The sequence below is a fragment of the Harpia harpyja genome, chromosome 9 (genome assembly GCF_026419915.1).
Source record: "Harpia harpyja isolate bHarHar1 chromosome 9, bHarHar1 primary haplotype, whole genome shotgun sequence".
NCBI lineage: Eukaryota > Metazoa > Chordata > Aves > Accipitriformes > Accipitridae > Harpia > Harpia harpyja.
The window spans coordinates 35,446,572-35,470,120 of NC_068948.1; the positions used below are offsets into that span (position 1 = coordinate 35,446,572).

Sequence of the window (23,549 nt, forward strand, 5' to 3'; positions counted from 1 at the left end):
CAGTAAATCAGTAGAAAGTCTCTCATTTACTTCAACGAGGGTTGGAGCAAACCTAAAAAAAGGCATGCTGTATCCCCTACCAGTTACATCCCATTTTTCTTTCACACGTCAAACTAGAGTCCCATCTGGTTTCCCAACCGACTGTAGAAATGTCTGGGCTAAGACCAATAGCAACACAGCCACCACTATCTTTTAGTTATTAGTATCAAGCATCATTTCTTCTTGTGCAGGGGAGCTAACGTTCCTGATGGACCAACCACTATCTATTCCAGGTACTGTGAACAAAGGCATTCTCTTACCTTCCAAAGACACCAGTGTCTTAATACAGCCATTGATTTGACCTAATGAAGATGATCTCTCTTTCTTAATCTGCACATGGTGATGGTAAATCAGTGGGAGAGCAGAAACAGTAACTTTTAATTCCAACAGAATTCCTCGGCTTGTTTTTTGTAGAAAAAGTGCAATTAAAAGCTCAGCTGATTAGTAAAGGAACTTGGTACATGGAGCAGAGAACATTTTGGCAGCCACCGTGTACTGCTATTAGCTGGCCCCCAATCACTTTCAGTATTCACTCTCCATAATCAATAAGAACGAAATGCCAGAGCATCTGCCCTTCCTAGCAGCTGCACCACCGCTGTGGATGCACAGCAGTTATTACTGAGCCTGAATTAAGTCAGGCCAAGCAGCAGGCTGGAGTCTGAAAGCACACCCACCTTCTTTGGTCCTCCCCTTTCAACCTGTGCATCCGCCAAACTTATCATCTCCAGCAGGAACGCCCCTGCACGGCATGCCGGAAAGTGAATGAGAGCAGCTGCTCTGCACCTGGGACTGAAATCCTGGCAGATCTCATGTGTTGTTTAATAATTTTGCATAGATCAACAGTTTTTGAATAGTGCACACTTCATTCAGTACAGCAGGTTTTTAAATTCTCATTGTACATTCATGGATCATTGCACCTTTTCTAAGCCACAGCAATTGTCTCTATTGTTAAACCAAAATGTTAATGTCTTCAATGCTGTCCTTCCCTCTAGTTCAGTGCATTTCAATGGGGGTTAAAAGGTAAAAACACTCTAAAACTTCAAATACCCATTCACATGATTACAAGCTATACCTAGTCTCATCTCCCTCCTCCCCCAATATCCTGCTTCTCTTCATCAGCAGTGTTAAATAGTGACATCTACAGAGAAAATGAGCAGAGGCTTCTTCAATAAAACAATAGGGTATCACTAATTCTATTGTGCTTATTGCTGCTGAGCTGCTCTTAAAATGGTCTCATGTTGTCCATGTGGAGCTCTATGCATCTGTGTAACTGATAATCCCCTCCACAAGCCTATCACTCAGACCATCATGCTTTTCTGGTCTCTTGAACACATAGCACTTCAGTTTATTATCTGGTTTTCCAAATCTGTGCTTTCCTGGACAAAGGGTTTTCCTTTCAATCTTGCTTCTAACTCCTTGTCATTACATTTCAGACCCAAGTATAAACTTGTATTTTGTACCACTGCCATTAGTCTTCAGGATAGGCCCAGTCTGGCAAACACAGTTATGGATATTGTTATTATCTGTATCTGTAATGTTCTCTGTGCAGCTCATTGTAGCCATGGGGATTGTTCTTATGGGCCTTGAACTGGGTCTGGGTTGGGCTGAGTGCTGAAGCAGTTGTGCTCCCACTAACTCCTCACTTTCAAAGGAAGCGGTTGTCAGATTGCAATTCTATCTCCAACGAGAGAAACTTGAAGTCCAGACATGAGTTTTGAATCTCCCACTTTAGTCCTTTAGAACAATAAAACTGGGAAGAATGACCATTACAAAATGATAATTTCAAAATGGCCTGGATTCCCCAATGGATTTGTTCATGTGGTTTTGGAAACCTCCACCTACCTGGTTAAATGCCTGCTAACCTCTGAAACTCTGGCCTTTGATGCTTGATCATCCTCCTCTTAATTCAATTGCCTTGACTTCAGCAGTTGTAAGATCAAGACTTGGGGTAATTAAAAAAAGAGCAGGTGTATCTGAAAGTAAGCCAAACACAGCATACATTCTTGCTGACAGATGATGTGACTGGCCTGTTGTTACAGGATACCACAGTGCTGTGGGGCCTGAACAAACTTTCCTGCCCCAATCCAAATTTCCCCAAACAACAAGATTAGGGATACTTCTTGTTTCAGTGTAGAAGTATGTGGTTTTCTTCTCGGTAGATGTTGCAACTTAAGACTACTTAAGATGAAGAGCATTGGAAATGCTTCAGGCTCATCTTGACATATTTCAGTTTTTACATTCTCTCCAGTGAAAGCTGATAGTAGGGGGAGAAACTAGAGAAGGGGGAGTATTATATTCATATTTGTAAGTATAGCTATTGGACTGCATTGAATCACGCAGTTTGTATACTGTTTCTGTGTAACATTTATTATTCACGGATAAGATGAAAAGCAAACACATATCGAACACATGGGATGGGGAATACTTCACTTAAACTCTTGCTATTGTTTCTAAGTAGGAAACAAACCTTAGAATATATCTCGAGGGATTCCTATAGCCAACACTTACATCTGAAACTACAGCAGCTATTCCAGAGAACAGTACTTGGAGAACTGATTTGCCAATAAAAGCAAATTAACGTGAAAAGATGTTTCAGAAATGACACTTCCAAGACTATTCTGCACATGTCTAAAATTAAAAGGGAATAAAACTTCTGTTTTCATTAGTTTCAATTTCAGCATCACGTCATTTGCCATCCTTTACTCTGTATATTCTTAATCTACCATTTGCCTCAAATTGCTTGGAGACAATATCTACAGACCCCAGTACACATAATTAGCTGGGGCAAGGGGAAGCAGAACTATTGCCAGAATTAACTGCATAGAAAAATCCCTGCTTGTGGAAAAGGCTGAAATAAATGCATTGTTAAGCCTAGCAGGCCACATATAATGGTTTGGTACGTACAATGCAAGAACTGCTTTGAACATTGCACTGCATTGCTGCATGGGTGTCAGAAGCAAAGGCAATGTCTCCTCCTCACGGGGTGCTTCTCCCCTCGCTGGGTCCTGGTGGACAACACGACCTCTCACCGCAGGAGTCCCGCACGGCAGTGCTGCCACCTGTACAGGAAAAACGCGAGTCTCCCAGACTGGCCCAGAAGTGCTTTGCAGAGGTTTGTGTGCAGTTAACAGCACAGGGAGAGACACCGGACTGACTGTCTCTGCCACACAAGCCCAAAAGGAGACAGGATGTTGTTCTGGGGCAGAACTGTAATTCAACCATGGCCAATTAGTTTTAATTTTAAAAGGGGAATAAAATCTAATGAAAATGTCTACTTTTATATTATCACTTGACACGTGCATATGGACAAATATCGTGCACTAGAATAATTAACATTTCATGACATAACATACAACTACAGCCAAAACAAGAAATCTGACATTTTCTAGACTGACTACTATCAGGCATAATTCTGAATTTAAATAAACACAGCATTTCTTAGCTGAAAAGGGTTTGGGAAAACCCTTTGTTTATTTGTCTCAAGACTTGAGGCATATCTTTCCATCCCTTTGTTGGTTTAGGAGAGACTCCAGCAATGGCCTCAGGCAGTGCATAGTGCAGAAGGGGACAGGAGCCAGGGAAGGCACAGAGGTAACTAGCTGTTGGAAAGAGGGAGAAAGAAGAAGGTAGGAAGAAGAATAATCCTTCTTTTTGTCTTCAACTATTACCCAAACACTAAGCCAGATTCCTCAGGCTGAGGAAGTAATTTCAGACTGTGCTTCTAAAGCAAACGTGTAGCAATAATAAAAATAAAGTAGAAAATTATCCAAAACAGAAAAAAACCTGATACAGCCGTGCTGTGGCTATATAAAAAGATGCAAGAGGCAGAAGAAAAACACATAGTGTAAGGGTTTGAAGTAGCTCAGCAAGTCCTTCCTAATGGGCTAACAAGACAATGCCAGGAACAACACCGCAGAAAAGGTGGCATTCAGGAAATACCACAAAATTACAGTTTTAAGATTATTATGAGAATGAGCCATTTACTGTAGGCACCATTCACTCACTTTAAAATCTTGTTACAATTGTTCTCTTTATAGCCTCAGCCACAATAATGAGACTTTGCATCCCTTACACACTCACTGCAAAGCAGCACTGTGCACTGTTCCTTTGACCTTTTATAAATGTCCACAGTTTGCTGATGTCTCATTCCTACCTCCTCTTCCATGAGAGCTCTGGCTCCCGACACCAATGGTGGGAGAGCCTGTTTGCAGAGGACTTAGGTAGCTGCAGCCAGACTGTGTTCTGGGCTCTGCCTCGTATGCTGGACATCAGAAATAGCGTTGTCTCGGGCAGGGATTGGAATAAGGTTGGGTTTTGCTGTTGAAAGACCAGGGTTACAAAACTGAAGAGGTCTGCACATCTGTCCTATTAAACTTAAGTATTTTTAAATGCTGGTAGATCTTGACTCCAGGCAAAAACTCTTCTTGTAAAGGCCAGTTCTGCTGAAGTACTGGTGAAAGCTCTTGTGAAAGCAAGTATAAAAAGGACCTCTTTCCAAGGGTGAATTTGAACTTCAGATTTAAATCATTTGGGGACCTGACTGGATAACCAAATGGCTATAGCTCTCAGCTGAAAAGACTGTGTGTTAGACCCAATTCTGATACACACTGCGTGTGCCTCAGTTTCCTCTTCTACAAATGGGTTGTAAAAATACTACCCTCCTTTTGGTTTTTGTGTGTCAAAAATTCACAGATGAAAAGTGCTATAGAACAGTTTGGCATTGTACTTGGTACCACTCTTACATCTACTTTGTCACTGTTGCTTCATACCAAATTAAACAGAATTAATTCCTTTGGGTAGTTTTTCTGTTAAAATTCGTTATACCTGTTCATACACAGCTGTGTGCGCACATACCATTCACATAAATATCAGTGAGAAGTGTATGTCTGAAGGTGAAAAAAGATGAACTTGGAGATGAGGTACGGTCCGGGAAAGTGCTGAAGTGCTGCCAACTGGAGACACCCGTGTGGTAGGCCTCTCCTGAAGCCATCTTGCTCTCTCCTCCTACCCAAGAGAGTGCTGGGGAAAAAATGGTTGTGCCAAGCAGGCATTCAGCAGCAAAGTCTTGTTTAACCGAAACACTCCCGAGTGGTTAACAGCCACAAGGACTGCGACTGTTTTCTGTTACATCTATCTCATTCAGTCTCTTTACAAAATGACCTGCAAGCTGAAGGTAAGGCACGAGCTTTGGAATCAAACCTGTGTGCAAAGATGAACCATGCAGCAGGCATTATTTGTTTTCTTGTCAGTTCACGTTCCCTCTGTTTTACCTGTTCACCCAAAGGGTGTGTAAACCTTTGCTGCCCTGAACATCAAATGCTTTCCCAATTACTCTTTTGGACTGCTAGCTACTTTTGTACTGGATTAGTCTAAAACGAGGAGGCTGTGACAGGCTGTACAGAGCAAATTGTGCTTTTTACAATTATTTGTGGGGATTGGAGCCAACCACCTGCTTCAAAGCCTGGAGAGGTTAATTGCAGCTCTCTTTCTCTTGACCTGCATACCAGAGCACATTGCTGGCCGTCCTGCCCTCCTGGTTGCAAACTGTCTCAAATAGCACTTTTCTGATTTTGTCAGGCAGTTGACAATGGATAGCGACAGACTGTTTTAAAGAGGCTTGCTCTGTGCATTTTAGATGAGAGGGTGGCATTCTAAGTTTTTGCTGTGTCTTCTCACTGTGTAGTGTTTGCAGGAGTGATTTAACAGCATTTTCCCTCTTTGTTCCCTCGCAACCAGCAGCTCAAAAGCAAGCTGTGTGTTAAGTCACCTGCTAATGTAACTCTGCCTGTGTTGCCCTGCTGCGTCAGAGCTTGCCCTATGGCGAACCTGAGCGCCTTCTGATGTAAACAGGCATGCACTCCCCAAACTGCAGCTGCAGGTCGTACGAGTTCCCCTTCCAGCAGCATCACGAGCCACTTCTGGCAGTCAGAGTGTGACCAGAAAAGTATGGAGGAGACTTGAAAGGGGAGAAAGTGAAGGGGGGAACATTTGCAGTAGGCCATCAGCCAGAGAATACAGCTGGCACCAAGTCCCCAAAGCTTAACATGTGCTTCTCATTCCCTCTTCACTTTGGAGGAGTGTCAGAGTGCTGTTAGCATTAAATCAACAGCTCTCATCTGAGACCTGGATGAAATGAATTCTTTGTCCTGGGTCTGTAGTAGATCCCAAGTGAAATAGGAGTGCTGGGCATTTTCTATAAATGCTCAAGGTTCTCGTTCCCTTTCAGATGAACCAAATCTACTTTCAAGTAACAACTGCTGTAAGGTGTAGTGAATGAAAACATGGCAGTAATTAATGCATTTGAGTGTAAGAGAGGCTTCCTCAGGTGAGCTTTAGTCTAGCCTGAATGGTTAACAGTGGTCATGGTTTCACATACTTTATCATGGGATTCAGCTGACGGCTGTAGTTTTTGCCCTTATTTGCACAAACTTAATTTTCCTTTAAATTCTTTGGTTTACTTGTACCTAATAGAGTAAACCCAAATTCCAGACAGAGAACTGAAATAACAACGTGTCTGTTCAAGTTTTCTTATCAAGGCTGGATTATTTTCTGGAAGATATGCTTAAGTGAAACATGAGCTCTGAACTCTACACAAGAACACTGGGTGAACTTCTATAGCATAATTATATATACTGATGTATATTTACATCTTGGTCAGTATATAAATGACTGAATGGCTCTGTCTAGACATATAATCTATGAAATTTGTAAGCCTAGCCTGATATTTTTACAGCTACAATTAAAGTCCATCTTTCAGTTACCTAATTTAGCACCTTTCTTGCCTGCTGACAAGAAGACAAGAACATTTTAAGCAGCAAGAAGAGAATCTAAAATATTAGCTGCTGTCATGTCAGATACTAGTTATTCCCCTGATCTGGTCTTGATGTTTATCCCTCCCTCTCTGAGTTTTCTTAATTATTTCTGTCTTATATTAATTCTCACAAAACTCCCTAGATGTAGGCTTTATGATTTAGAACCTCAACTACTCATTCAATTAATGGGCTTGCTTAATGTGCTTAAACTTTCCAGAGACACTTGTGACACATTATGAAGGGGAAACAAAGATTCTGAGTATGTTCCATCTCACTTGTGGTACTCCTGAGCCTGGAGTCCATTTTAAGCTCTTTATCAGATAGGTAATTTTTTTTTTTTTTAAATTCTTGTACTCATTAAGCATTTATGTGGAAGGAGTATTCTCTCCAGAAGAGTGACTTAGTTTCCTTTGTCCTATCCCTTGCAACCTGGCTTAGTCCTTTTGTAAAAAAGCAATTGATTGTAGTTTCAGTACATTGATTAGGATCTGAGAAGCTGACTTGAAAATGGCAAACATGGAAGTGCAGCTCTTTTACTTTATATATGGGTATTGCATATGGAGAGAAAAACATTAGACAGTGAGCTTTTCTAACAAGAATTTCAAGGCACTTGACAATATTTTTAGCAAAGCTATTAGCTAATAATAAACAGTATAGGAGAATGACATTAGTGGTACAGTGATGTTATAAAAGGGACAATCTGAAAAGTTTGGCTGCGTGGTCTCACCAAGTGTGAAGCAGTCATTTGATATGGTCAATGTTCAGTGGATATATACCAACAGCTCAGCGGGCACAATGTTTCCCAAATGCTTCTCCTTCCATGCTTGGCTTCAGAGTTGCCATAATTTTCAATGTCATCACAATAATTCTGGAAATAAAACTTGTCACCAAATAACCTGCATAAAGCTTGCTTTTATTCTTTTGCTTCTGAAGTAGCTGATTCTTAGGCAAGTTGCCTATAAATCTTAAAAGCATTATGAGACCCATTTAGGCAAAATTTTGTTATTTAAATGTCCTCCATAGTGATAGTAGAACTCAGGTATCGTCCATCTAACAGTAATATAACACATTACAGCTCAAGAGAAAAACTGAGATTATTCTGAGATTTAAAGCAAGACAAACTTAATTTCAAAGTCATATGTGAGGACTGCCTTTGAGGAAAAAAATGGCTGCTACAATTTTTCTGTAGTTTTTCTTGGCTCAGTAACCCCTAATTTCTGTTAAGATCAGAAAAGATTTGAGGTACATTTGCAGAGCAAAATCAGCCTGTATTTCAGCATATTCCCCACTGAAGTCTACATGAGTTATCTCAGTAACTCCAGTAAACCAGAATTTAATCACTGGCTTAGCCAGAATCCCTTCAGATCTGAGTCCCAATACATTATACAACATGACATAGAACAGTCCTGACAAGAGAACAAAGTCCATTTCAGTAACACAACTACATCGCATAAGCCATGGTTTTAAAAGATTAAAACCACAGGACATGGACTCTGCTGGAGACCATCACCCCTCTCTCGCTTCAAAGCAGAATGCAAACCTGTATATAGATAAAAATACATGTACATATGCATGTACATACATACACATATGTACATGCATATAGATATATAAAAAATGTTATACATAATCTAAATGTGTGTGTGTATATATACATATAATCTAAAAGTATACACACATGCATTCATAAATATATTAAAACAATGTACCTCATGAAGAAGGAGTTCCGTTTTTCCAGGATGCAGGTCAAATGCATTGCTACATCATGTTCTTTATATAAATAGGATCTGTGCTCAGGACCTTGATTTTGTGCCAAAGGATTCCTGAGACCAAGAGGGTAGATGAGTTATACTATAGAGCCCACGTGCTAGTTTTGGCAGTAATTTCATATAAGGACACAAAGCAACTATGAAGACATTTTGCTAAAACAATTACTGAGAAGTTCTAAAAATTAATGCTTCTGCTGCACTTCTGCTCATGAGCCATAAGGGGATCTTTGTCTTTCAGCAGTACAGTGCTCAAGGAAAAAGGAAAGGATTCTGTTTTATGGTTCTGAGTCAGTCTTTTTCTTAGTAACATATGGCCCCATTTTTTCCAGGTTCTTTAAGCAAGTTGTAAACATAAACTTTGATGCACATGGAGTTTGATTCATGAAGAGTTTAATTTGCCTAGTATAAAAGATTCACATAGGTTATATAACATCATTAAATTATTTTTGTAGTTTGAGTAGTATCCATTGAGGAAAGCAGAACTGTTTCCCTGGGGTCCATTTATCACTGTTTGCTACTAATTAGAAAACTGAAAATGCAATATGCATGACTCACATTATCAGTGTTGTCTTTGGACTGATGTATCATTCCTCGTGCTTCCTCAGGAACTTTTATTCATTTCCTAATTAATCTTCCTTTTTCTTTTTCTTTTTTTTTTTTTTTTTAAGGTTTCTGACAGATGTGACTCCATCTTCGTTAATGGCAAGGAAATGAAAAGCAAAGTGGATACTATTGTTAACTTCACTTATCAGCATTTTACCACCCAATTAGAAGTGACGGTCTGGGTTCCAAGGCTCCCACTGCAGATAGAGATCTCTGATACAGAGCTTAGCCAGATCAAAGGCTGGAGGATACCTGTCACGGCCAATAAAAGGTATGCTTACAGCATTGGCACAGTCCAGATACATGCCCAGGGCCTCTGATTTTAGAACACAACAAATTTTTAGAGTATTTCTCAGACTCTAAACTCTCCTGTTTAAAATTAGCTTTAGAGTCTGTCCTAGGCTTCATTAAAACATCCAACAGTGGTATCAGCAGGCTATATTTTATCCTGATCTATATGGTTTAAAAGTCAGTGGCTTTGCCTAGAGCATTAATCAATTCCACACTATCTGTCTCAGGAAGTCGTATCATACACTCTGATGTGCAAAAAGACCTGGACCTCTCCCATCTTGTATGTAACATCTTCTGGGGGGGCGGGGGGGGGGGGGGGGTGGAGATCAAGATCCAGTGCTTAAGTTTCTGGCTATAGTGCTAAATAAAATAGGGCCAGGGAGGGAGTCAGGTCACTGGGCACTGGCAGGGAGGTTGGACTGGATATCTTTAAAGGTCCCTTCCAACCCAAACCATTCTATGATTCTATGACTTTGGATGATTATTCAGTCTGTGTACAGATGCACTGTACAGCAGACCTGGCTGAAGCACTACTTAGCAAATCTGAATTAGGCAAAACACCACTTATGCTCCTGTTGAAGACTATATTCTGATGAATGGATTCTACCAGGATAAAGGTGGATGGGGTAAAAAGGAGGGGTAGGGGGGCGGGTATTTTGAGCTCTGTTCCCATCATTCCCTACTGAAAATACCCATTCTAGAATAACCATCACTTGGACAATTTGCAAGATTAAGAACTTCCAGGAACACTGCTATATTGGTGGATTTCAGGCTAAGTTGAAAAATAGTACTGGAGAACAAGGCATGACACCAGCTCAGATTTATAACACAGTGAAAAAGGATTTCTGGCAGCAGTAACTGTAGAGCTAAACACTGTGGCAGTTCTAGCTAAAGCACTCGATTTGCCCAGGAGAACATCTCAGCTATTGAAGAGCCTTAAAGAGCCCATACAGACAGCAGTGGAGTAGAATTATCTAACGCTTTATGAGGGCATAAAACCAAGGGTAATAGGACACAATTTACAGGATACTCAGATAATGAGCTCCAAAGAAGGGGACTGACTTACCTCTTGGCTGTGTGGACAATTTTTCTGGTTATGACAGAAGAGGGGGTGAGGATCTGGCACAAGAGAAATTTGTGTGTTTGCTTCAGTGATGAAGGCAAAGTTGCCATTTGTGGCAGGAAGAGATTTGCTAGGTGAGGAATGAACATATGCCGGCTGCTTAAAGTTTCACTTACTTAACTTACCTTCTTCTGCCTGTAATGTGCCTAGTGCTGTAACACTCCCTTAGGCACAGCTCCTACTAAAACCAGTGGGGATTTTGCTGAGTAAATGGCTGCAAGATTAGGCTGTTGATGTTTATTATAGGAGTAAACTTTCAGCAGCAAGCTCAGTGAGTTAGACATTCAACTGTGGTTAACGGTCGTGGACATTCTGACTTTAAACCCATTGCACACAGTGCTGGAAATTTACCCCCTGGTGTCTAGTTCTGATTTATTTGGCCAGCTGAAATAAAGATAATGGTCTGAGAGTCTGCTCTGTTGGCAAGCTGGCAAGCGGTGTGAGTTTGCTGCTGCTCAGATTGCATCTGAACTGCTGGCACATCTTCAGCAAGCATTTCCCGTGAAGGGTGGAAGAGAAAGTATGGACACTGTATTATTCCCCAGAATTGCAGCTGGTAGTTTATGACATTGTGTGTCAGCAGCCCATGCCTGTGTGAATGGGAAAGGTTTCAACTAGAAATAAATTATCTCTTGTTTTATGGAACATTCATGTGGATTTTTTTTTTTTAACTTTGGGGGGGTATTCTAAATCAATAGGCAGTCTAGGACTAGCATTAGTTGTGCTCGCTCTGACATTTCCTTTGTACTTAAGGTTTTTACATTTCCTTTATTTTTAGATTTGGATGGGTTTTCCCTGAGATTTAGTGGCTTTTCCTTTTGTTTTTTTTTTTTTTAATTTTTCTCTTTAATTTTTAACCTGCTTATGCCTCCATCTCCTTCATAGCTACATGTTTCCCAATATCTTAAACATGGGGGAGTTTTTATGATGAATTTTTATGTGGTGACCTGAAGCACACAAGCCATTCGGACTACAGTCAGAAGCTGCAGGATGGTTTCCTGAATCCTCATTCAGTGATACAGCCAGAAGGCCACATTGGCTTATTCTGAACAATGCTTCAGCCTGTAATTCTTCACAGTGCCTGCCCGGGATGTATAATACAGTGTTAGTGCTGTACAGTGAGAAGGTTGTCTTGTGTGATACCTGAGGATAGGTTTGAAAGAGAGAGAGGAGAGTGCTTTAATCTTTTATAAAAAAACCAAAATCCAAGCATTTCCCAGCAGGTGTGGTAGCCATAGCATTGTATTGCTTCAATTTCATTTTCATGTAAGAGCCAGTATTTGCAATTTGCATGAGATTTTTGATATCTGTCCTTAAAGGAAACTAATTTGAAAAGAAGAGGGCGTCTAACTCATGGATTATTTCCACAGTCCCTGCCAACAGGCTTAGGCAGTCTTAAATTTAGGTTCAGTCGCACATGGCCCACAGATCAACTGAAACTATATCACTGTCCTCAGGTTTAGTCATGGGAGCATTGTAATGTGTCTTCTTCATTCTTCACCTCACCACAGACAAAACAATCTTCTACTCCCCTCCTGTCCACTAGGGTTGGTATCTTCACACCGCTCCCTTGTCTTCTTGGCAAGAACTAAACATTGCTATAAAGTAATTCATCAATACACAGAAGGTAAAATTTTTGAGCATTTCTTACAGGGATTGTGCAGAGATGCTTCAGCAACCTCCAAACATTCCTTCATCTCCTCTGGCTCCCCCACTGCCTCGTTCCCACACGCTCAGCGTGGCCATGCTGGTTCAGTTGTCTGAGGGGCTGAGCCAGATGGCAAAATATAACCCAGTTTACAATAATCTTTTAAATGTTTTTATTGGTGCTGTCGACAAAAGAAATGCTTGTGGAAGTACTGCCTCAGCATGGCTGTTCTTCATCTGAATATAGCTGCTTCTATTTCAGACCTGAAAAAATGTTTATATGCCCCAAATCACATCTGTTCTTTCCCATGATGTTTGTTGACCTAATAAAATTTATTGCTTCTCCCTGTAAACCCTGTCATGTTTGTAATTGTAAAATATTTGTGATTACAGACATGTTTGCTTACCTAACTTCTTGAATAATTTGCACAAAACAATGAAAAAGACAGGGTCTTTACAAAAATTTTACAAACACCACTTGCCTAGCTCAGTTAGAACTGTGTTGGTTTTCACCAGGCCTGAACTGCTGTGAGAGCAGGAACTTGCTAGAGGACCAGAAAGGAAAAACAGGCTGCTTTTATGCCAGAAACTGGAAAAAAAAATAGACTCCCCTATGTAAGAGCAGTAATACAATTTACCAGGTCAGTCTGCAAATATATGGCAAACCTTTAATATTATCCAAAGGAGAATCCAGAGGAGAACTTGATCTGTGGTGTGTGCTGCTGCAGATATGAAGAGCCTCCCTTTCCAGATGAAAGTCAGCTCCATGGATCAACTCATGACTAATGCATGGTACGCGGTCCTTGAACTAGCATGGGCTAACAGAAACTCTACTGCTGCAATGGGCTGCAAAAAAATCCACAATCTCAGCAAACAAAAGGTGTATATTTAAATTAAAGTCAAATATTAGAGTGTAGAAGAGGTCCAGGCAGACTCTGCTAGTCTAACAAGAACATTTATTTTGTTTCCTCATGTATCTGCAAAATAATTGGCGCCTTCTTTAAGTTCCTGCACTGGCTCTATGCACATACATTTACACAGGATGAGTGGCTTCAGCTTGCATTAATAGGAATTGCATGGCTAAAGTCTCACAGAACAACCTAGAAATTTAATTTAACTAAATATTTGCAACTGGGATATCACAGTGTTTTCATGAGGCTCCCAAGGAGGCAGACATCAAGCAGTATGACTCCAGCATGTGCTTCAGTATCAGGCACATACTTTACTGGACTTTTACCGGCATCTGGCCTTACTGAAAAATAGCTGATAAAGCCATTACTAAGTCACGGTGACTGCAAACCTCTGAGTAGCATAAACCTTCAAAACAGAGTTAAGCCAGACATGGTGCTTATGAATGGCAGTCTGGTGAACTAATGGTTAATTAGGTGGTAGCTCTGCTTTGGTCCTGTCCAGTACTAGAGGCAAAAGCAGGAAAGTTAGCATAAGTTAAATGCAGGAAAAAAGTAAATGGCTTTAGTTAAACCTCTGTGTGAGTGCCGCCACTCAGAAATAAAGCCATAGTTTAAGGTGAATTAAGTGAAACTGGATTCAAACCATTCCATTTGTAAATAACATCATCTGCATAAAGCTTGGACACGCTGTAAATTCACTCCTTTAGTTAATTGACTTTAATGTCCTATGGAGATAAGGCCATAGAGATTTTTGTAATAAGTAGACTGTATTTTCAAGATCTGTAAAAATTGCATTTCTTCTTGAACTGTGAGTGGAGCTACGTGCAACTTAGTTCTGTAGCTTCCACTAAATCAACTTCTAGTGGCTTGTATTTTGTATCCAAAATAGATCTTTTTTTTCAATTAGGGTGTTGCAAATGTTTTTTGAATACATGACTCTTTTTAATGAGTATTTCAAATTCAAAACCAGCAAAACTGATTTCTTTAGGGTTTTTTTAACAGGAAATTAGCATCTGGCTCAAGAACATGATGCCTGGTTTGAGAGTGGTGCAAATTAAGAGAGACATACTTAAACTGCTCACAGACAGTGTCTATAATATAAAGTTGACATCGCTGATTAGATCAGTGCTAGCAGGCACCCTTGTAACAGGGCTGCTGTTTTAACTCAGCTCTCTGGCAAAGGCTTTCTCTGTGTGAAATGTAAATTAAATGTAGTTCTGGCAACCTTGGTTCACTCCAGAAAAGCAAAAAATCTTACAAGCAAGTTTGCCAAGCAGCAAGAAACAGGATAAGAAGGATTCTGAGAGATATCCAGGGCTAACCATGGAGATGACCAAGGGGAAAAAAACCACAATATGCAGCAATAGCTTATATTCATGAGGACATGTCTTAAAAAGAAAATGAGCTCACTGCTTAATGAAGGATTTTAAGCCTACTGAAAACACTGTAACAAGAAGTTTAAGGCTCTAAAGGGAACTATGCAGTTCAGTGGATCTCAAACATTTTGTTGCACCCATAGAGACAAAATACTGAAATGCTCTGACTTACTAACTGAATCATGGATTTGTGGCTTTGAAGTGGAAATGGTTATCATTTGTTTAAAAAAAGAACGAACTTGAGTTGGTACCTGTAAAGCAGACTTGCAAAGCTTGTATTGAAAATTCAAACACCTCTCTTTTTACTTGGCACTGACGTAAGAAAGTGCCTTGCCCATTCCATGGTTTAGGGATGCTCTTCTGGTGTTCCACATTTGCATGCAATAGAAACCATGTATTTCTAAGGAGAAGTATACAAACACCTATAAATGTTTCTGTAATGAAATGGAGCCCTTACCTTTGTTTGTTAGAGATACCATAAGGAAAGAGTTGCACTTGAATCATCTTTTTGTAGTTGGTAGTACTGGCTGCCCATACAGTCTCAAGCCTGGTAATAAGGGCAGGAGTGCTCCCTCTGTGCCCTTATGCAATGCTCCTTATCTCTGGCCATTCTTCCCACGACTCACATTTATGAGCTGTATGGGACTGGGCCTGAAGAATTCTTTCCCTCAAAGTTGTTTTGAATATATTTCCTCTTGAACAGTCCAGTAGTCTAAAGTTTTAAACAGTGAAAGTAGAAATAAATAAGCACAGAAATAGATATGAATAACAGTAACACATTGGATCTGAGTAAAACATCTGGTTATGTAACAGAAACGGAAACCAGAGTTGTGTAAAAAACATATTAAGTCAGCATCGATGTTGAACCTGTGAACATTTTTCTTCAAGCCACAGAACACTGGTTCTGTGTCTCTCTTCCCATAAGAAAACTGGTTCCCACTGGTTCTGTGGCTCTTTTCCCGCAAATCCCATAAGTACTTCTTACCTGAATAGCTTCTGCGCATTTTTCTCCAATTCTGCATGGGTACTAAAGTTACTGTCTGTATTACTAAAAGAATGTCAAATCCCAAAATCTCAGAGGTGAACCTGGTTTTCCCAAAGTCTGAGATTATTCAGAGCTAGGTTATGGTTTAGATGAGCTGAAGAGGGTCAGAATACAGGAATAAATTGGAAGTGGGAACATTAAGGAGTTCATAAACTCTTTTATAGCATTATAAGGCCAAAACCAATCTAAATAGGCATGGACCATGTAAGCTCTATGAATATTCCCCTCCTAGTACTTTCCTTGCGGCTGTTTTGCTGACCGGCTGGCTTCAGCTCATAGTCCAGATTGACACTTGTGTTGGGAAGGAGAGAACAATTGAAAGTTTCCCTGAAATACCCAGCTTGTCTAATTCTGTAAGACTAATTTCTTTGTGTAATGTAAATCCTATTTTAGGATCCTAGTTTTTTCTTAACAATTTAGTGGTTATTCAATGATGCTTCATTCAGCTACTAATGATGGACACTGTTGTTTTACACACACAAACCCCAAAAGCCTGTACCAAATACCATTTACTTGAGGCCGAATATATATATTCAGCTAAGAAGTGATGCATTGAAAATGTATTTCCAATGTATTAGATTCTGTAACACAAGGACTTTCTATCATTTTGAAGAGCACAAGGGCTTTTCTTAGATACGTTTTCAGCTTGCTGTTTGCCAACTTTGTCATAAAACAATTTATAACAAAAGCAATTCTGTTTTATAATAGTTTTTCATAGCTGGTATTTCAAGGGAGAAGATAAAGGAACACAGTAAACACAAAACTACTTCCCAAAATACTGTGAAAAATAAGAAGCTTACCCTGTATTTCCCACCCTGGCTATAGAGCTGGCTTCAAGCTCAATAAATAAGTAAAGGAGGAAGGCAAATTATTTCTGAGCAATGAATTCCACAGCATGGGGGTATAATGAGTAGAAGTGTGACCACCTAGTGCTTAATACCTGACTTGAAAGAGGTAAGAGAATCCATGTGTTTGTCTGAAGGAATAAACAATAGCAAAAAAAAAAAAAAAAGATAATTGATGGGAAACTGGGTTTTAAACCAGACAAAATTCTGTGAGGTGCGACAGCACTGCTATCATGTACAAATCACTGTGATGCCTTATATAAGGTTTATGGAAATCTGTTATATTGCCACAGGTTGTATTTTGCAAGGGGGACAGCTAGTTAGAAAATGTGAAAGAAAGCGTGTTTAATGCTACAATTGTTTCTGTGGGGTGAGAGGTAGTCTTACCAGCCTAGCATGGTGTAATCTGAGTAACTGATGTCCTGAGTGGCAACTTAAGTGCCTAATTTGGTTTTTTGGAAGCCCCATGTGGTCATTACATGACTAAATATACCAGACACTTGCATGAACTGTATGAGAGTTAAGGTGAAATCATGTTATATTTCTCAAATACAGAGGGCTTAATAAACCTTTGAGATAGAGATGTGGGATAAGGTGGGGCAGCATTACCTCAGCAGGGACTCCCAATTACAATGTTACAATGGTTTTGAAGAGATGAGCAAAGTGATACAAAAGTTATGGGCAAAGGTGGAGAAAAGGATGTTAAAACATCTCCCATGCCTGCTGAGCTGCTACATGGGTTTGTTCCAGAACTGCCCTCTCATAAACATTTTGCGCTGCTTTCCTTAGCCCTCTGCAAGATTTGACTGCCGCTTGGAGACACGGTGAACAAGCGGTGGTTCCACGGAAATCTCAGCAATGGCAGACGTATTTTCAAGTTGCTGGGAGGTCCCACTCAAACAAAGAATTCCCTAACAGAAATGACAGTAGCTTTTAAATTGTACAGCACCAAAAAGCTGTACAAGCATCTCGCCCAGATTTAGTAACCTACACATCCAAAATCTAGTTTCCTATTTCTCACACAGCAGCAGATGATGATAACATTAATCAAATTGAAAATACCATGCAACTGAAGCTCTGCAGTGTTGTAGGGAGATCATGGCAATGCAGATAACAAACCTGGATCTATTTACAGGCCTACCCGTGACAGTGAGGATGAAGAGGATGATGAGAAAAAAGGAAAAGGTTGTACCCTCCAGTATCAGCATGCCATGGTGCGAGTCCTCACACAGTTTGTAGCTGAATCCTCTGAGTTTGGAGGCCACTTGACCTATATGCTAGGCTCTGAGTGGCAGTTTGACATCACTGACCTTGTGACTGATTTCATGAAGGTAGAAGAACCCAAGATTGCTAAGCTTCAAGATGGCCGAGTTCTGGTTGGTCGTGAGCATGGCATCACCACGGTCCAGGTATAGCCTAAGATGTATCTGCAGCTTCCATAGAGAGAGTTCTGGATGCACACACACAATGGCTAGTTAGCTTAGAAAATTAATTGCTCTCCGAAAAAAACAAGCTGAAAAAAATTTACATGCTAAACATAAAAGGAAGTTTGAATGGGGTTTCATTTTTTTGCTAGTCGTCACTTCCATAAAATACCTTTAGGTGAAACTTAAGGGATTTATCCATGTTAATCTGACTAGCAACACAATAAGATTTTCTGAACAGTGAAACAGGTTACATGATGCACACAACTAGTTTCTTTTCATTTAAGTAGGACCTTATGAATCTAACAGTTGGGAAATTTTACCAAAGATCTACATGCATCTTTATATGCTTAAACCGTCTTTGAAAAATTAGTCCCTTTATGTTTGCAAAATGAAACACAAAAAATGGACACAAAAATAATCTTCAGAAATCTTTCAGGGTGTTCATGTTCACCACCTGTATCTCTATCTAACTTCATGCATATTTCTTAATCAAAATAAAGGAATACAAGCATTGGGGCTGCTCTTATTAACGGCAAACATCCATAATGTTCCAGTCACACTAAGTTTCCTTTGTAGTCAACATAAAGAAACCGGTACTTTTAGGGCTCAGGTCCTTTCAGCCTAAAACAAACATCACAAAGAGGTCAAGGGATTTCTGCCCTTAAAATGTCTCTTTCACTCCAGTGACTATAAAAGAGCAGAAGGCAGCTAGCTCCGAAGCAGGTAGCTACGCTTTCTCATGTTAGTTTAGACAAATCGCACCTCAAATATTTTGGGCTTGAACCAGCTGTTTCTGGCATCAGTAGAAAGACAACTGTCTCCTTCTGAGCGTGTTAGAAACAAGGTCTTAGAGCAAATTGACAGGACTATTTTGGCATTGAAAAATGCAGACAGGCACCCCATGGGATTTTCAAAGTCCCCTTTTGCAAATCTCACTTTCATTTCATTCAGGTCTTCTGTCCCTATAAAGGCATCAGGCCAAGTTCCTATCAGCCAGGCTTTGTACACTTATTTATTCCCTTATTAAGTTTCAGCATTAATCAGTGTCTTACACTATGTCTTGTGCTATACTGCATTCATAGGAGGTTCTATAGACCACACAAAAATGACTTTTTTTTTTGAAAAACAAATCTGTTTAGTTTAATCTATGCTCCATTGTTGAGATGAAGCTGCAATTTGAAGTGATTGGTTGTTTTATTAAATTATTTTTGTAAATAAAGTAATTTAGCAGCAAATGAGTGTAATGTCTTGGGGGAAACATCAATTATAGCTTACACATGGGTGTGGCAAACCAAGATTAATCCAAAGTGTTATGCCGATTAGAGTCTAATCTTGCTTTACAACACAGTTAGTTGCTGTTTCATGCAAGGCATTTGCTTTCTCTTTCAAGGTTCTGTCACCTCTTTCCGATTCCATCTTGGCAGAGAAGACGGTGATAGTTCTAGATGACCGTGTAACCATTACAGATCTAGGAGTACAACTAGTTTCAGGCTTGTCCCTCTCTTTACAAATCAGCAAAGGAAATAAGAGAGCTATCGTTTCTACCACCTCTGCATATGATATCCTTCATACTCCGAAACAGGTATGATCCAAAATAGTATATAGAATTAATTTATCTGTTTACTGTGCTTTGTCAGAAGCTAGGGAAAAGCTACTTGCTGTAAATTTTAGACAGCACATACAGCGTATGACTTTGAAAAGCAGTAACTTCACATAGTAAAGGCTGTTCATCTTACTGACCAACTCCTACAGGTGCAAACACCCATACAGAGTGACCGTTAAACTCTTCGGAACTAGTTTGGAGACCTGCGCAGCACAGGGAAAGTGATAGACACGTCTGTGCATGCATAATGCTGTAGAAAGCATGTATGTGCCACTCAAGACAATTTTTCTATGGGAAAATACAGCTTAGCTATGGAAGCAGAGGTAGAAACCCCATGCCTTAATAGTCTCACTAAGTCAGTTCAGCCAAAAGGACTTTTGGCTGCATGTACAGAAGTTTACATGATCTGCATTGCTGAAATGTGATGAGTTCGTGCTTACTTTGAACTGTATAATCTGAGGAATTAAATAGCTTTCGATGAGACCACAGAATAAATTACATATATCTTTTTTATTTTATTTATTATAGAATTGAGACTCTTCTATCACTAGAAAAAGTGTAACTAGCAATTTGCAGTAAGACGACAAATTGTTTTGGTCAAAACATCCTTAAAAATGGCAGTTTTGTGAGTGTTTCTATAGTTCCCAGAAAAGACTACAATCACTTTTGTATATTTCACATAATCTTGTATATTTGAAAGCATGACAGAAAATTTAAAATATTGCATTGAGATGTGTTCTTAACCAAGTTTGTTTCAATGGGCTGAATGAGATCACCATTCTGACACATAAGAGCTCTGCACGTTGTATTAAATATGGCATTAGAACTGCAGTATTACAGAAATTCCCCATTATAGGTCCTCTATAAAATTAATTAACCAGGACTTTGGAAATATGGTAATTTTCATCATGGGGCCCTGGCATTCAAAAGAGGCTTCTCACTTCAGACTGAAAAAAAAAATTGTCAATTTTTTTTTGTCAGCACCTTTTATTAAATTTAGATTACTACGTCTTTCATAGTTCCTGAAGATGAGATAAATGCCTAAGTGGTCTAGAGAACACAAATCTGCAAGAAGAAAATGAGAAGCAGAGTAGATGTTTTGATTTTCTTTTTTTAAAAAACAAAATAAACTGAAGTTAAACTGTGTATTTATTTTGCCAGTGTCAAACAGACTTAAAAAACTGAGTGTCTGATATGTGCTCTCTTACCTTTCACACATTTTTTTTCTCATCCTCTCTCCCCCCAGGAAGCCATAGTCAGTGCTTGGATTTTGTTCAGTGATGGGTCAGTGACGCCATTAGATATCTATGACTCCAAGGACTTCTCAATCACCATCACTTCACTGGATGAGATGGTAGTGTCTGCGCACCAAAACCTTCAGTCCAAATGGCCTGGGATAGTGGCGGAAGGGGATGGGCAAGGACCTCTGATTAAAATTGAAATGGTCATCAGTGAGCCATGTCAGAAGACTAAGCGGAAGAGCATTCTCGCTGTTGGGAAAGGAAGCGTTAAAGTGAAGTTTGGTCAAAAAGATTCTGACCAAAAAGGAACCACTAATGACATTGATGATATGGATAGAGATTTTAAAAGCCATGCAAGCAATTCTATAGAGAAACCTGCAGAACAAGAGAGGACAGCACAAGAATGGTCCAAAAACCATGAGGACACGTCCAGTCATGAGGACAATGCAAACAAAAGCACAACTTTCATATCTCCCATTGATCAGGAGTCCCTGGAGGATGGCCAGCTCCAAAATAACCCAACTGCCTTCACAGGTTTCCCTGCGCAAGTAGAAATACCAGGAGAAAACAATCCCAGTGATCTTACATTGACTTCAAGAGGATTAACAGATTTGGAGATTGGCATGTATGCCCTGCTGTGTGTTTTCTGCTTAGCAATCTTGGTCTTTTTGATTAACTGCGTGGCATTTGCTTGGAAGTACAGGCATAAAAGGTTTGCTGTGAGTGAGCAAGGCAACATCCCCCACTCTCATGATTGGGTCTGGCTTGGAAATGAGGTTGAACTGCTGGAAAACCCAGTTGACATTTCGCTCCCGTCAGAGGAGTGCACTACCATGATTGACAGAGGAATGCAGTTTGAAGAAAGCAACTTTCTCCTTAATGGGAGTTCTCAGAAGACTCTTCATAATCATATCCTCAGATCTTCTGAGTACCTTTGTGAAAAAGAAGTTAAAAGTGAACCTATAAATCCTTCTGGGCCAAAGCAGAAGCGAGTAAAGTTCACTTCATACACAACAATACTGCCGGAGGATGGGGGCCCCTACACCAACTCAATTCTATTTGACAGTGATGATAATATTAAATGGGTATGCCAAGATATGAATCTTGGTGATTCCAAGGAACTTAGGGACTATATGGAAAGACTGCAAGACAATATGTAAAACTACTTTCTTATGTTTGTAATCACCTTTATGCCTTCTGTTTATGGATGGTGGAGCAGTCAGTCCAGTCAGCAATAGGAACAAGACAGTCCAACCTTGGAGTTACTGAGATGATAACCTGATATCACTGAGCAGGTACAAGAGGCTGGCTGAGTTAAACCTGTTTCACCACAAACCAGGATGTGCCCCTAAAACAGCTACCTGTAGGTGTTGGAGGTGTCACACATGATGGCTGTTTTTGTATACTGCCTGGTACTAGCAAAATGCTAATACAACTACGCTCAGACTCAGAGGAGACTTCATTTGTTTGTCATCTCATGATAAATGGTAAATCAGAAAACAAAGGGATATTTGTCTGCATTGATTTTTCTAGTCGTCATCCTTTGTATAAAGCACAGTGGACATTTCTTGCTTACAGCCTGAAATGAGGCTTACATTAAAAGGGATCTGAATGAATCTAATTTTATTGCCTATGTGCAATGCAGCCAAGTAGTCTTATTATTTTTTACAGATATAAAAAACCCCATGTGGTTAATTTCTTCTCCTATTGTTTATGAATTTTATTTGACTTAGGGACCATTAAATATTTTCTTTAAGGGGTTTGTTTTTTTTTTTTTTTGGTTGTACCAAAGTGTAGTACAGTAATATTTATAATGATTTAGGTTTTCTATTCATCTGCATCAGCCCCTAGAGATACCTCCTTCATCACTGATTATCTTTCTCCTTTCCATATGGGTAGGTGGGTCATTAGTATTTGAAAACATAGGAAGGTATTAGGACTCTTACTGGGAAAGGGTTGTATCTTCTTACAGGGAACTGTAAATACAATAATAAACCCTGGAAAATAAAAATCAAGGAGTAGCCCTGGGTTTACTTTTGTCATTGCTAATAAGAAAAAGTAACCTGCAACAAAACAACGCATTACTTCAAGGGAAAATGCTTTGCTGAAACAGCAGCTTGGTTGACAAGACACATCATTGTTATCAGAATGAGAAAGTCAAATGTGGTATTGAAATGCATAGAATAGGAAGGAAATTTCCTAGCAAATAAGCAAAAGCTTGGAGTCACTGTTACTCTGTACTAATTAATACACTGATGGTAGAGTTTAGCAGGACAAAGTCGTCCATGCTTAATGGCTAATGCCCCAGACCTTGTCTAAAACATCTCTGACCATAAGGCCGTTAAAGAGAAAAAGAAGGAGGAAAGAAAAGACACGCTGGGCACATTATGAAGTGACTATTCCCAATTTTAACAAGGAAAACGTGCTGGAAATTCAAAGCTGCCATTTCATATGCATTACATGTATTTTTTTACTGAAGGATGACTGAAATAAGTTGAAAATTACAGTTAGAAAAAAAGGGAATCTACGTAATACTTAACAAAAACAATAAAGCACATGTTCTTGTGATGGATCCTGTGCAATAAACACAAGATCCAAGTTACAACTGCCTTACATACTGTAGTTCCCATCTTTTAGGTAGATCAAGATAGGATTTGAATTTTATAATTCAGTTCTGATATTAGAACAGACCAGACAACCCTAGCTGTGGGAAATCCTGCAGTTGGATCCGAATCCACAACGGGGAAAACGTTTAATATAACTACTGCAAAATATGAGAATTTTAATGGTGAGACTAGAAAGTGAGGACACCAGGCT

The 23,549-nt window shown here is 39.7% G+C and overlaps 1 protein-coding gene across 2 annotated transcripts in view; it reads left to right on the forward strand.

Moving 5' to 3' along the window:
* The window catches only part of TMEM132B (transmembrane protein 132B), a 260,488-nt gene extending 237,741 nt beyond the window's left edge, over positions 1 to 22,747 (forward strand). For both annotated transcript variants that reach the window (XM_052797177.1, XM_052797178.1), the window contains 4 exons: positions 9,289 to 9,494; positions 17,597 to 17,870; positions 19,279 to 19,470; positions 20,738 to 22,747. In XM_052797177.1, coding sequence (XP_052653137.1) covers positions 9,289 to 9,494; positions 17,597 to 17,870; positions 19,279 to 19,470; positions 20,738 to 21,892 — 1,827 coding nt within the window. In that variant the 3' untranslated portion in view covers positions 21,893 to 22,747. The remainder of the gene's footprint in view (positions 1 to 9,288; positions 9,495 to 17,596; positions 17,871 to 19,278; positions 19,471 to 20,737) is intronic.
* Positions 22,748 to 23,549: the final 802 nt, after the last annotated feature.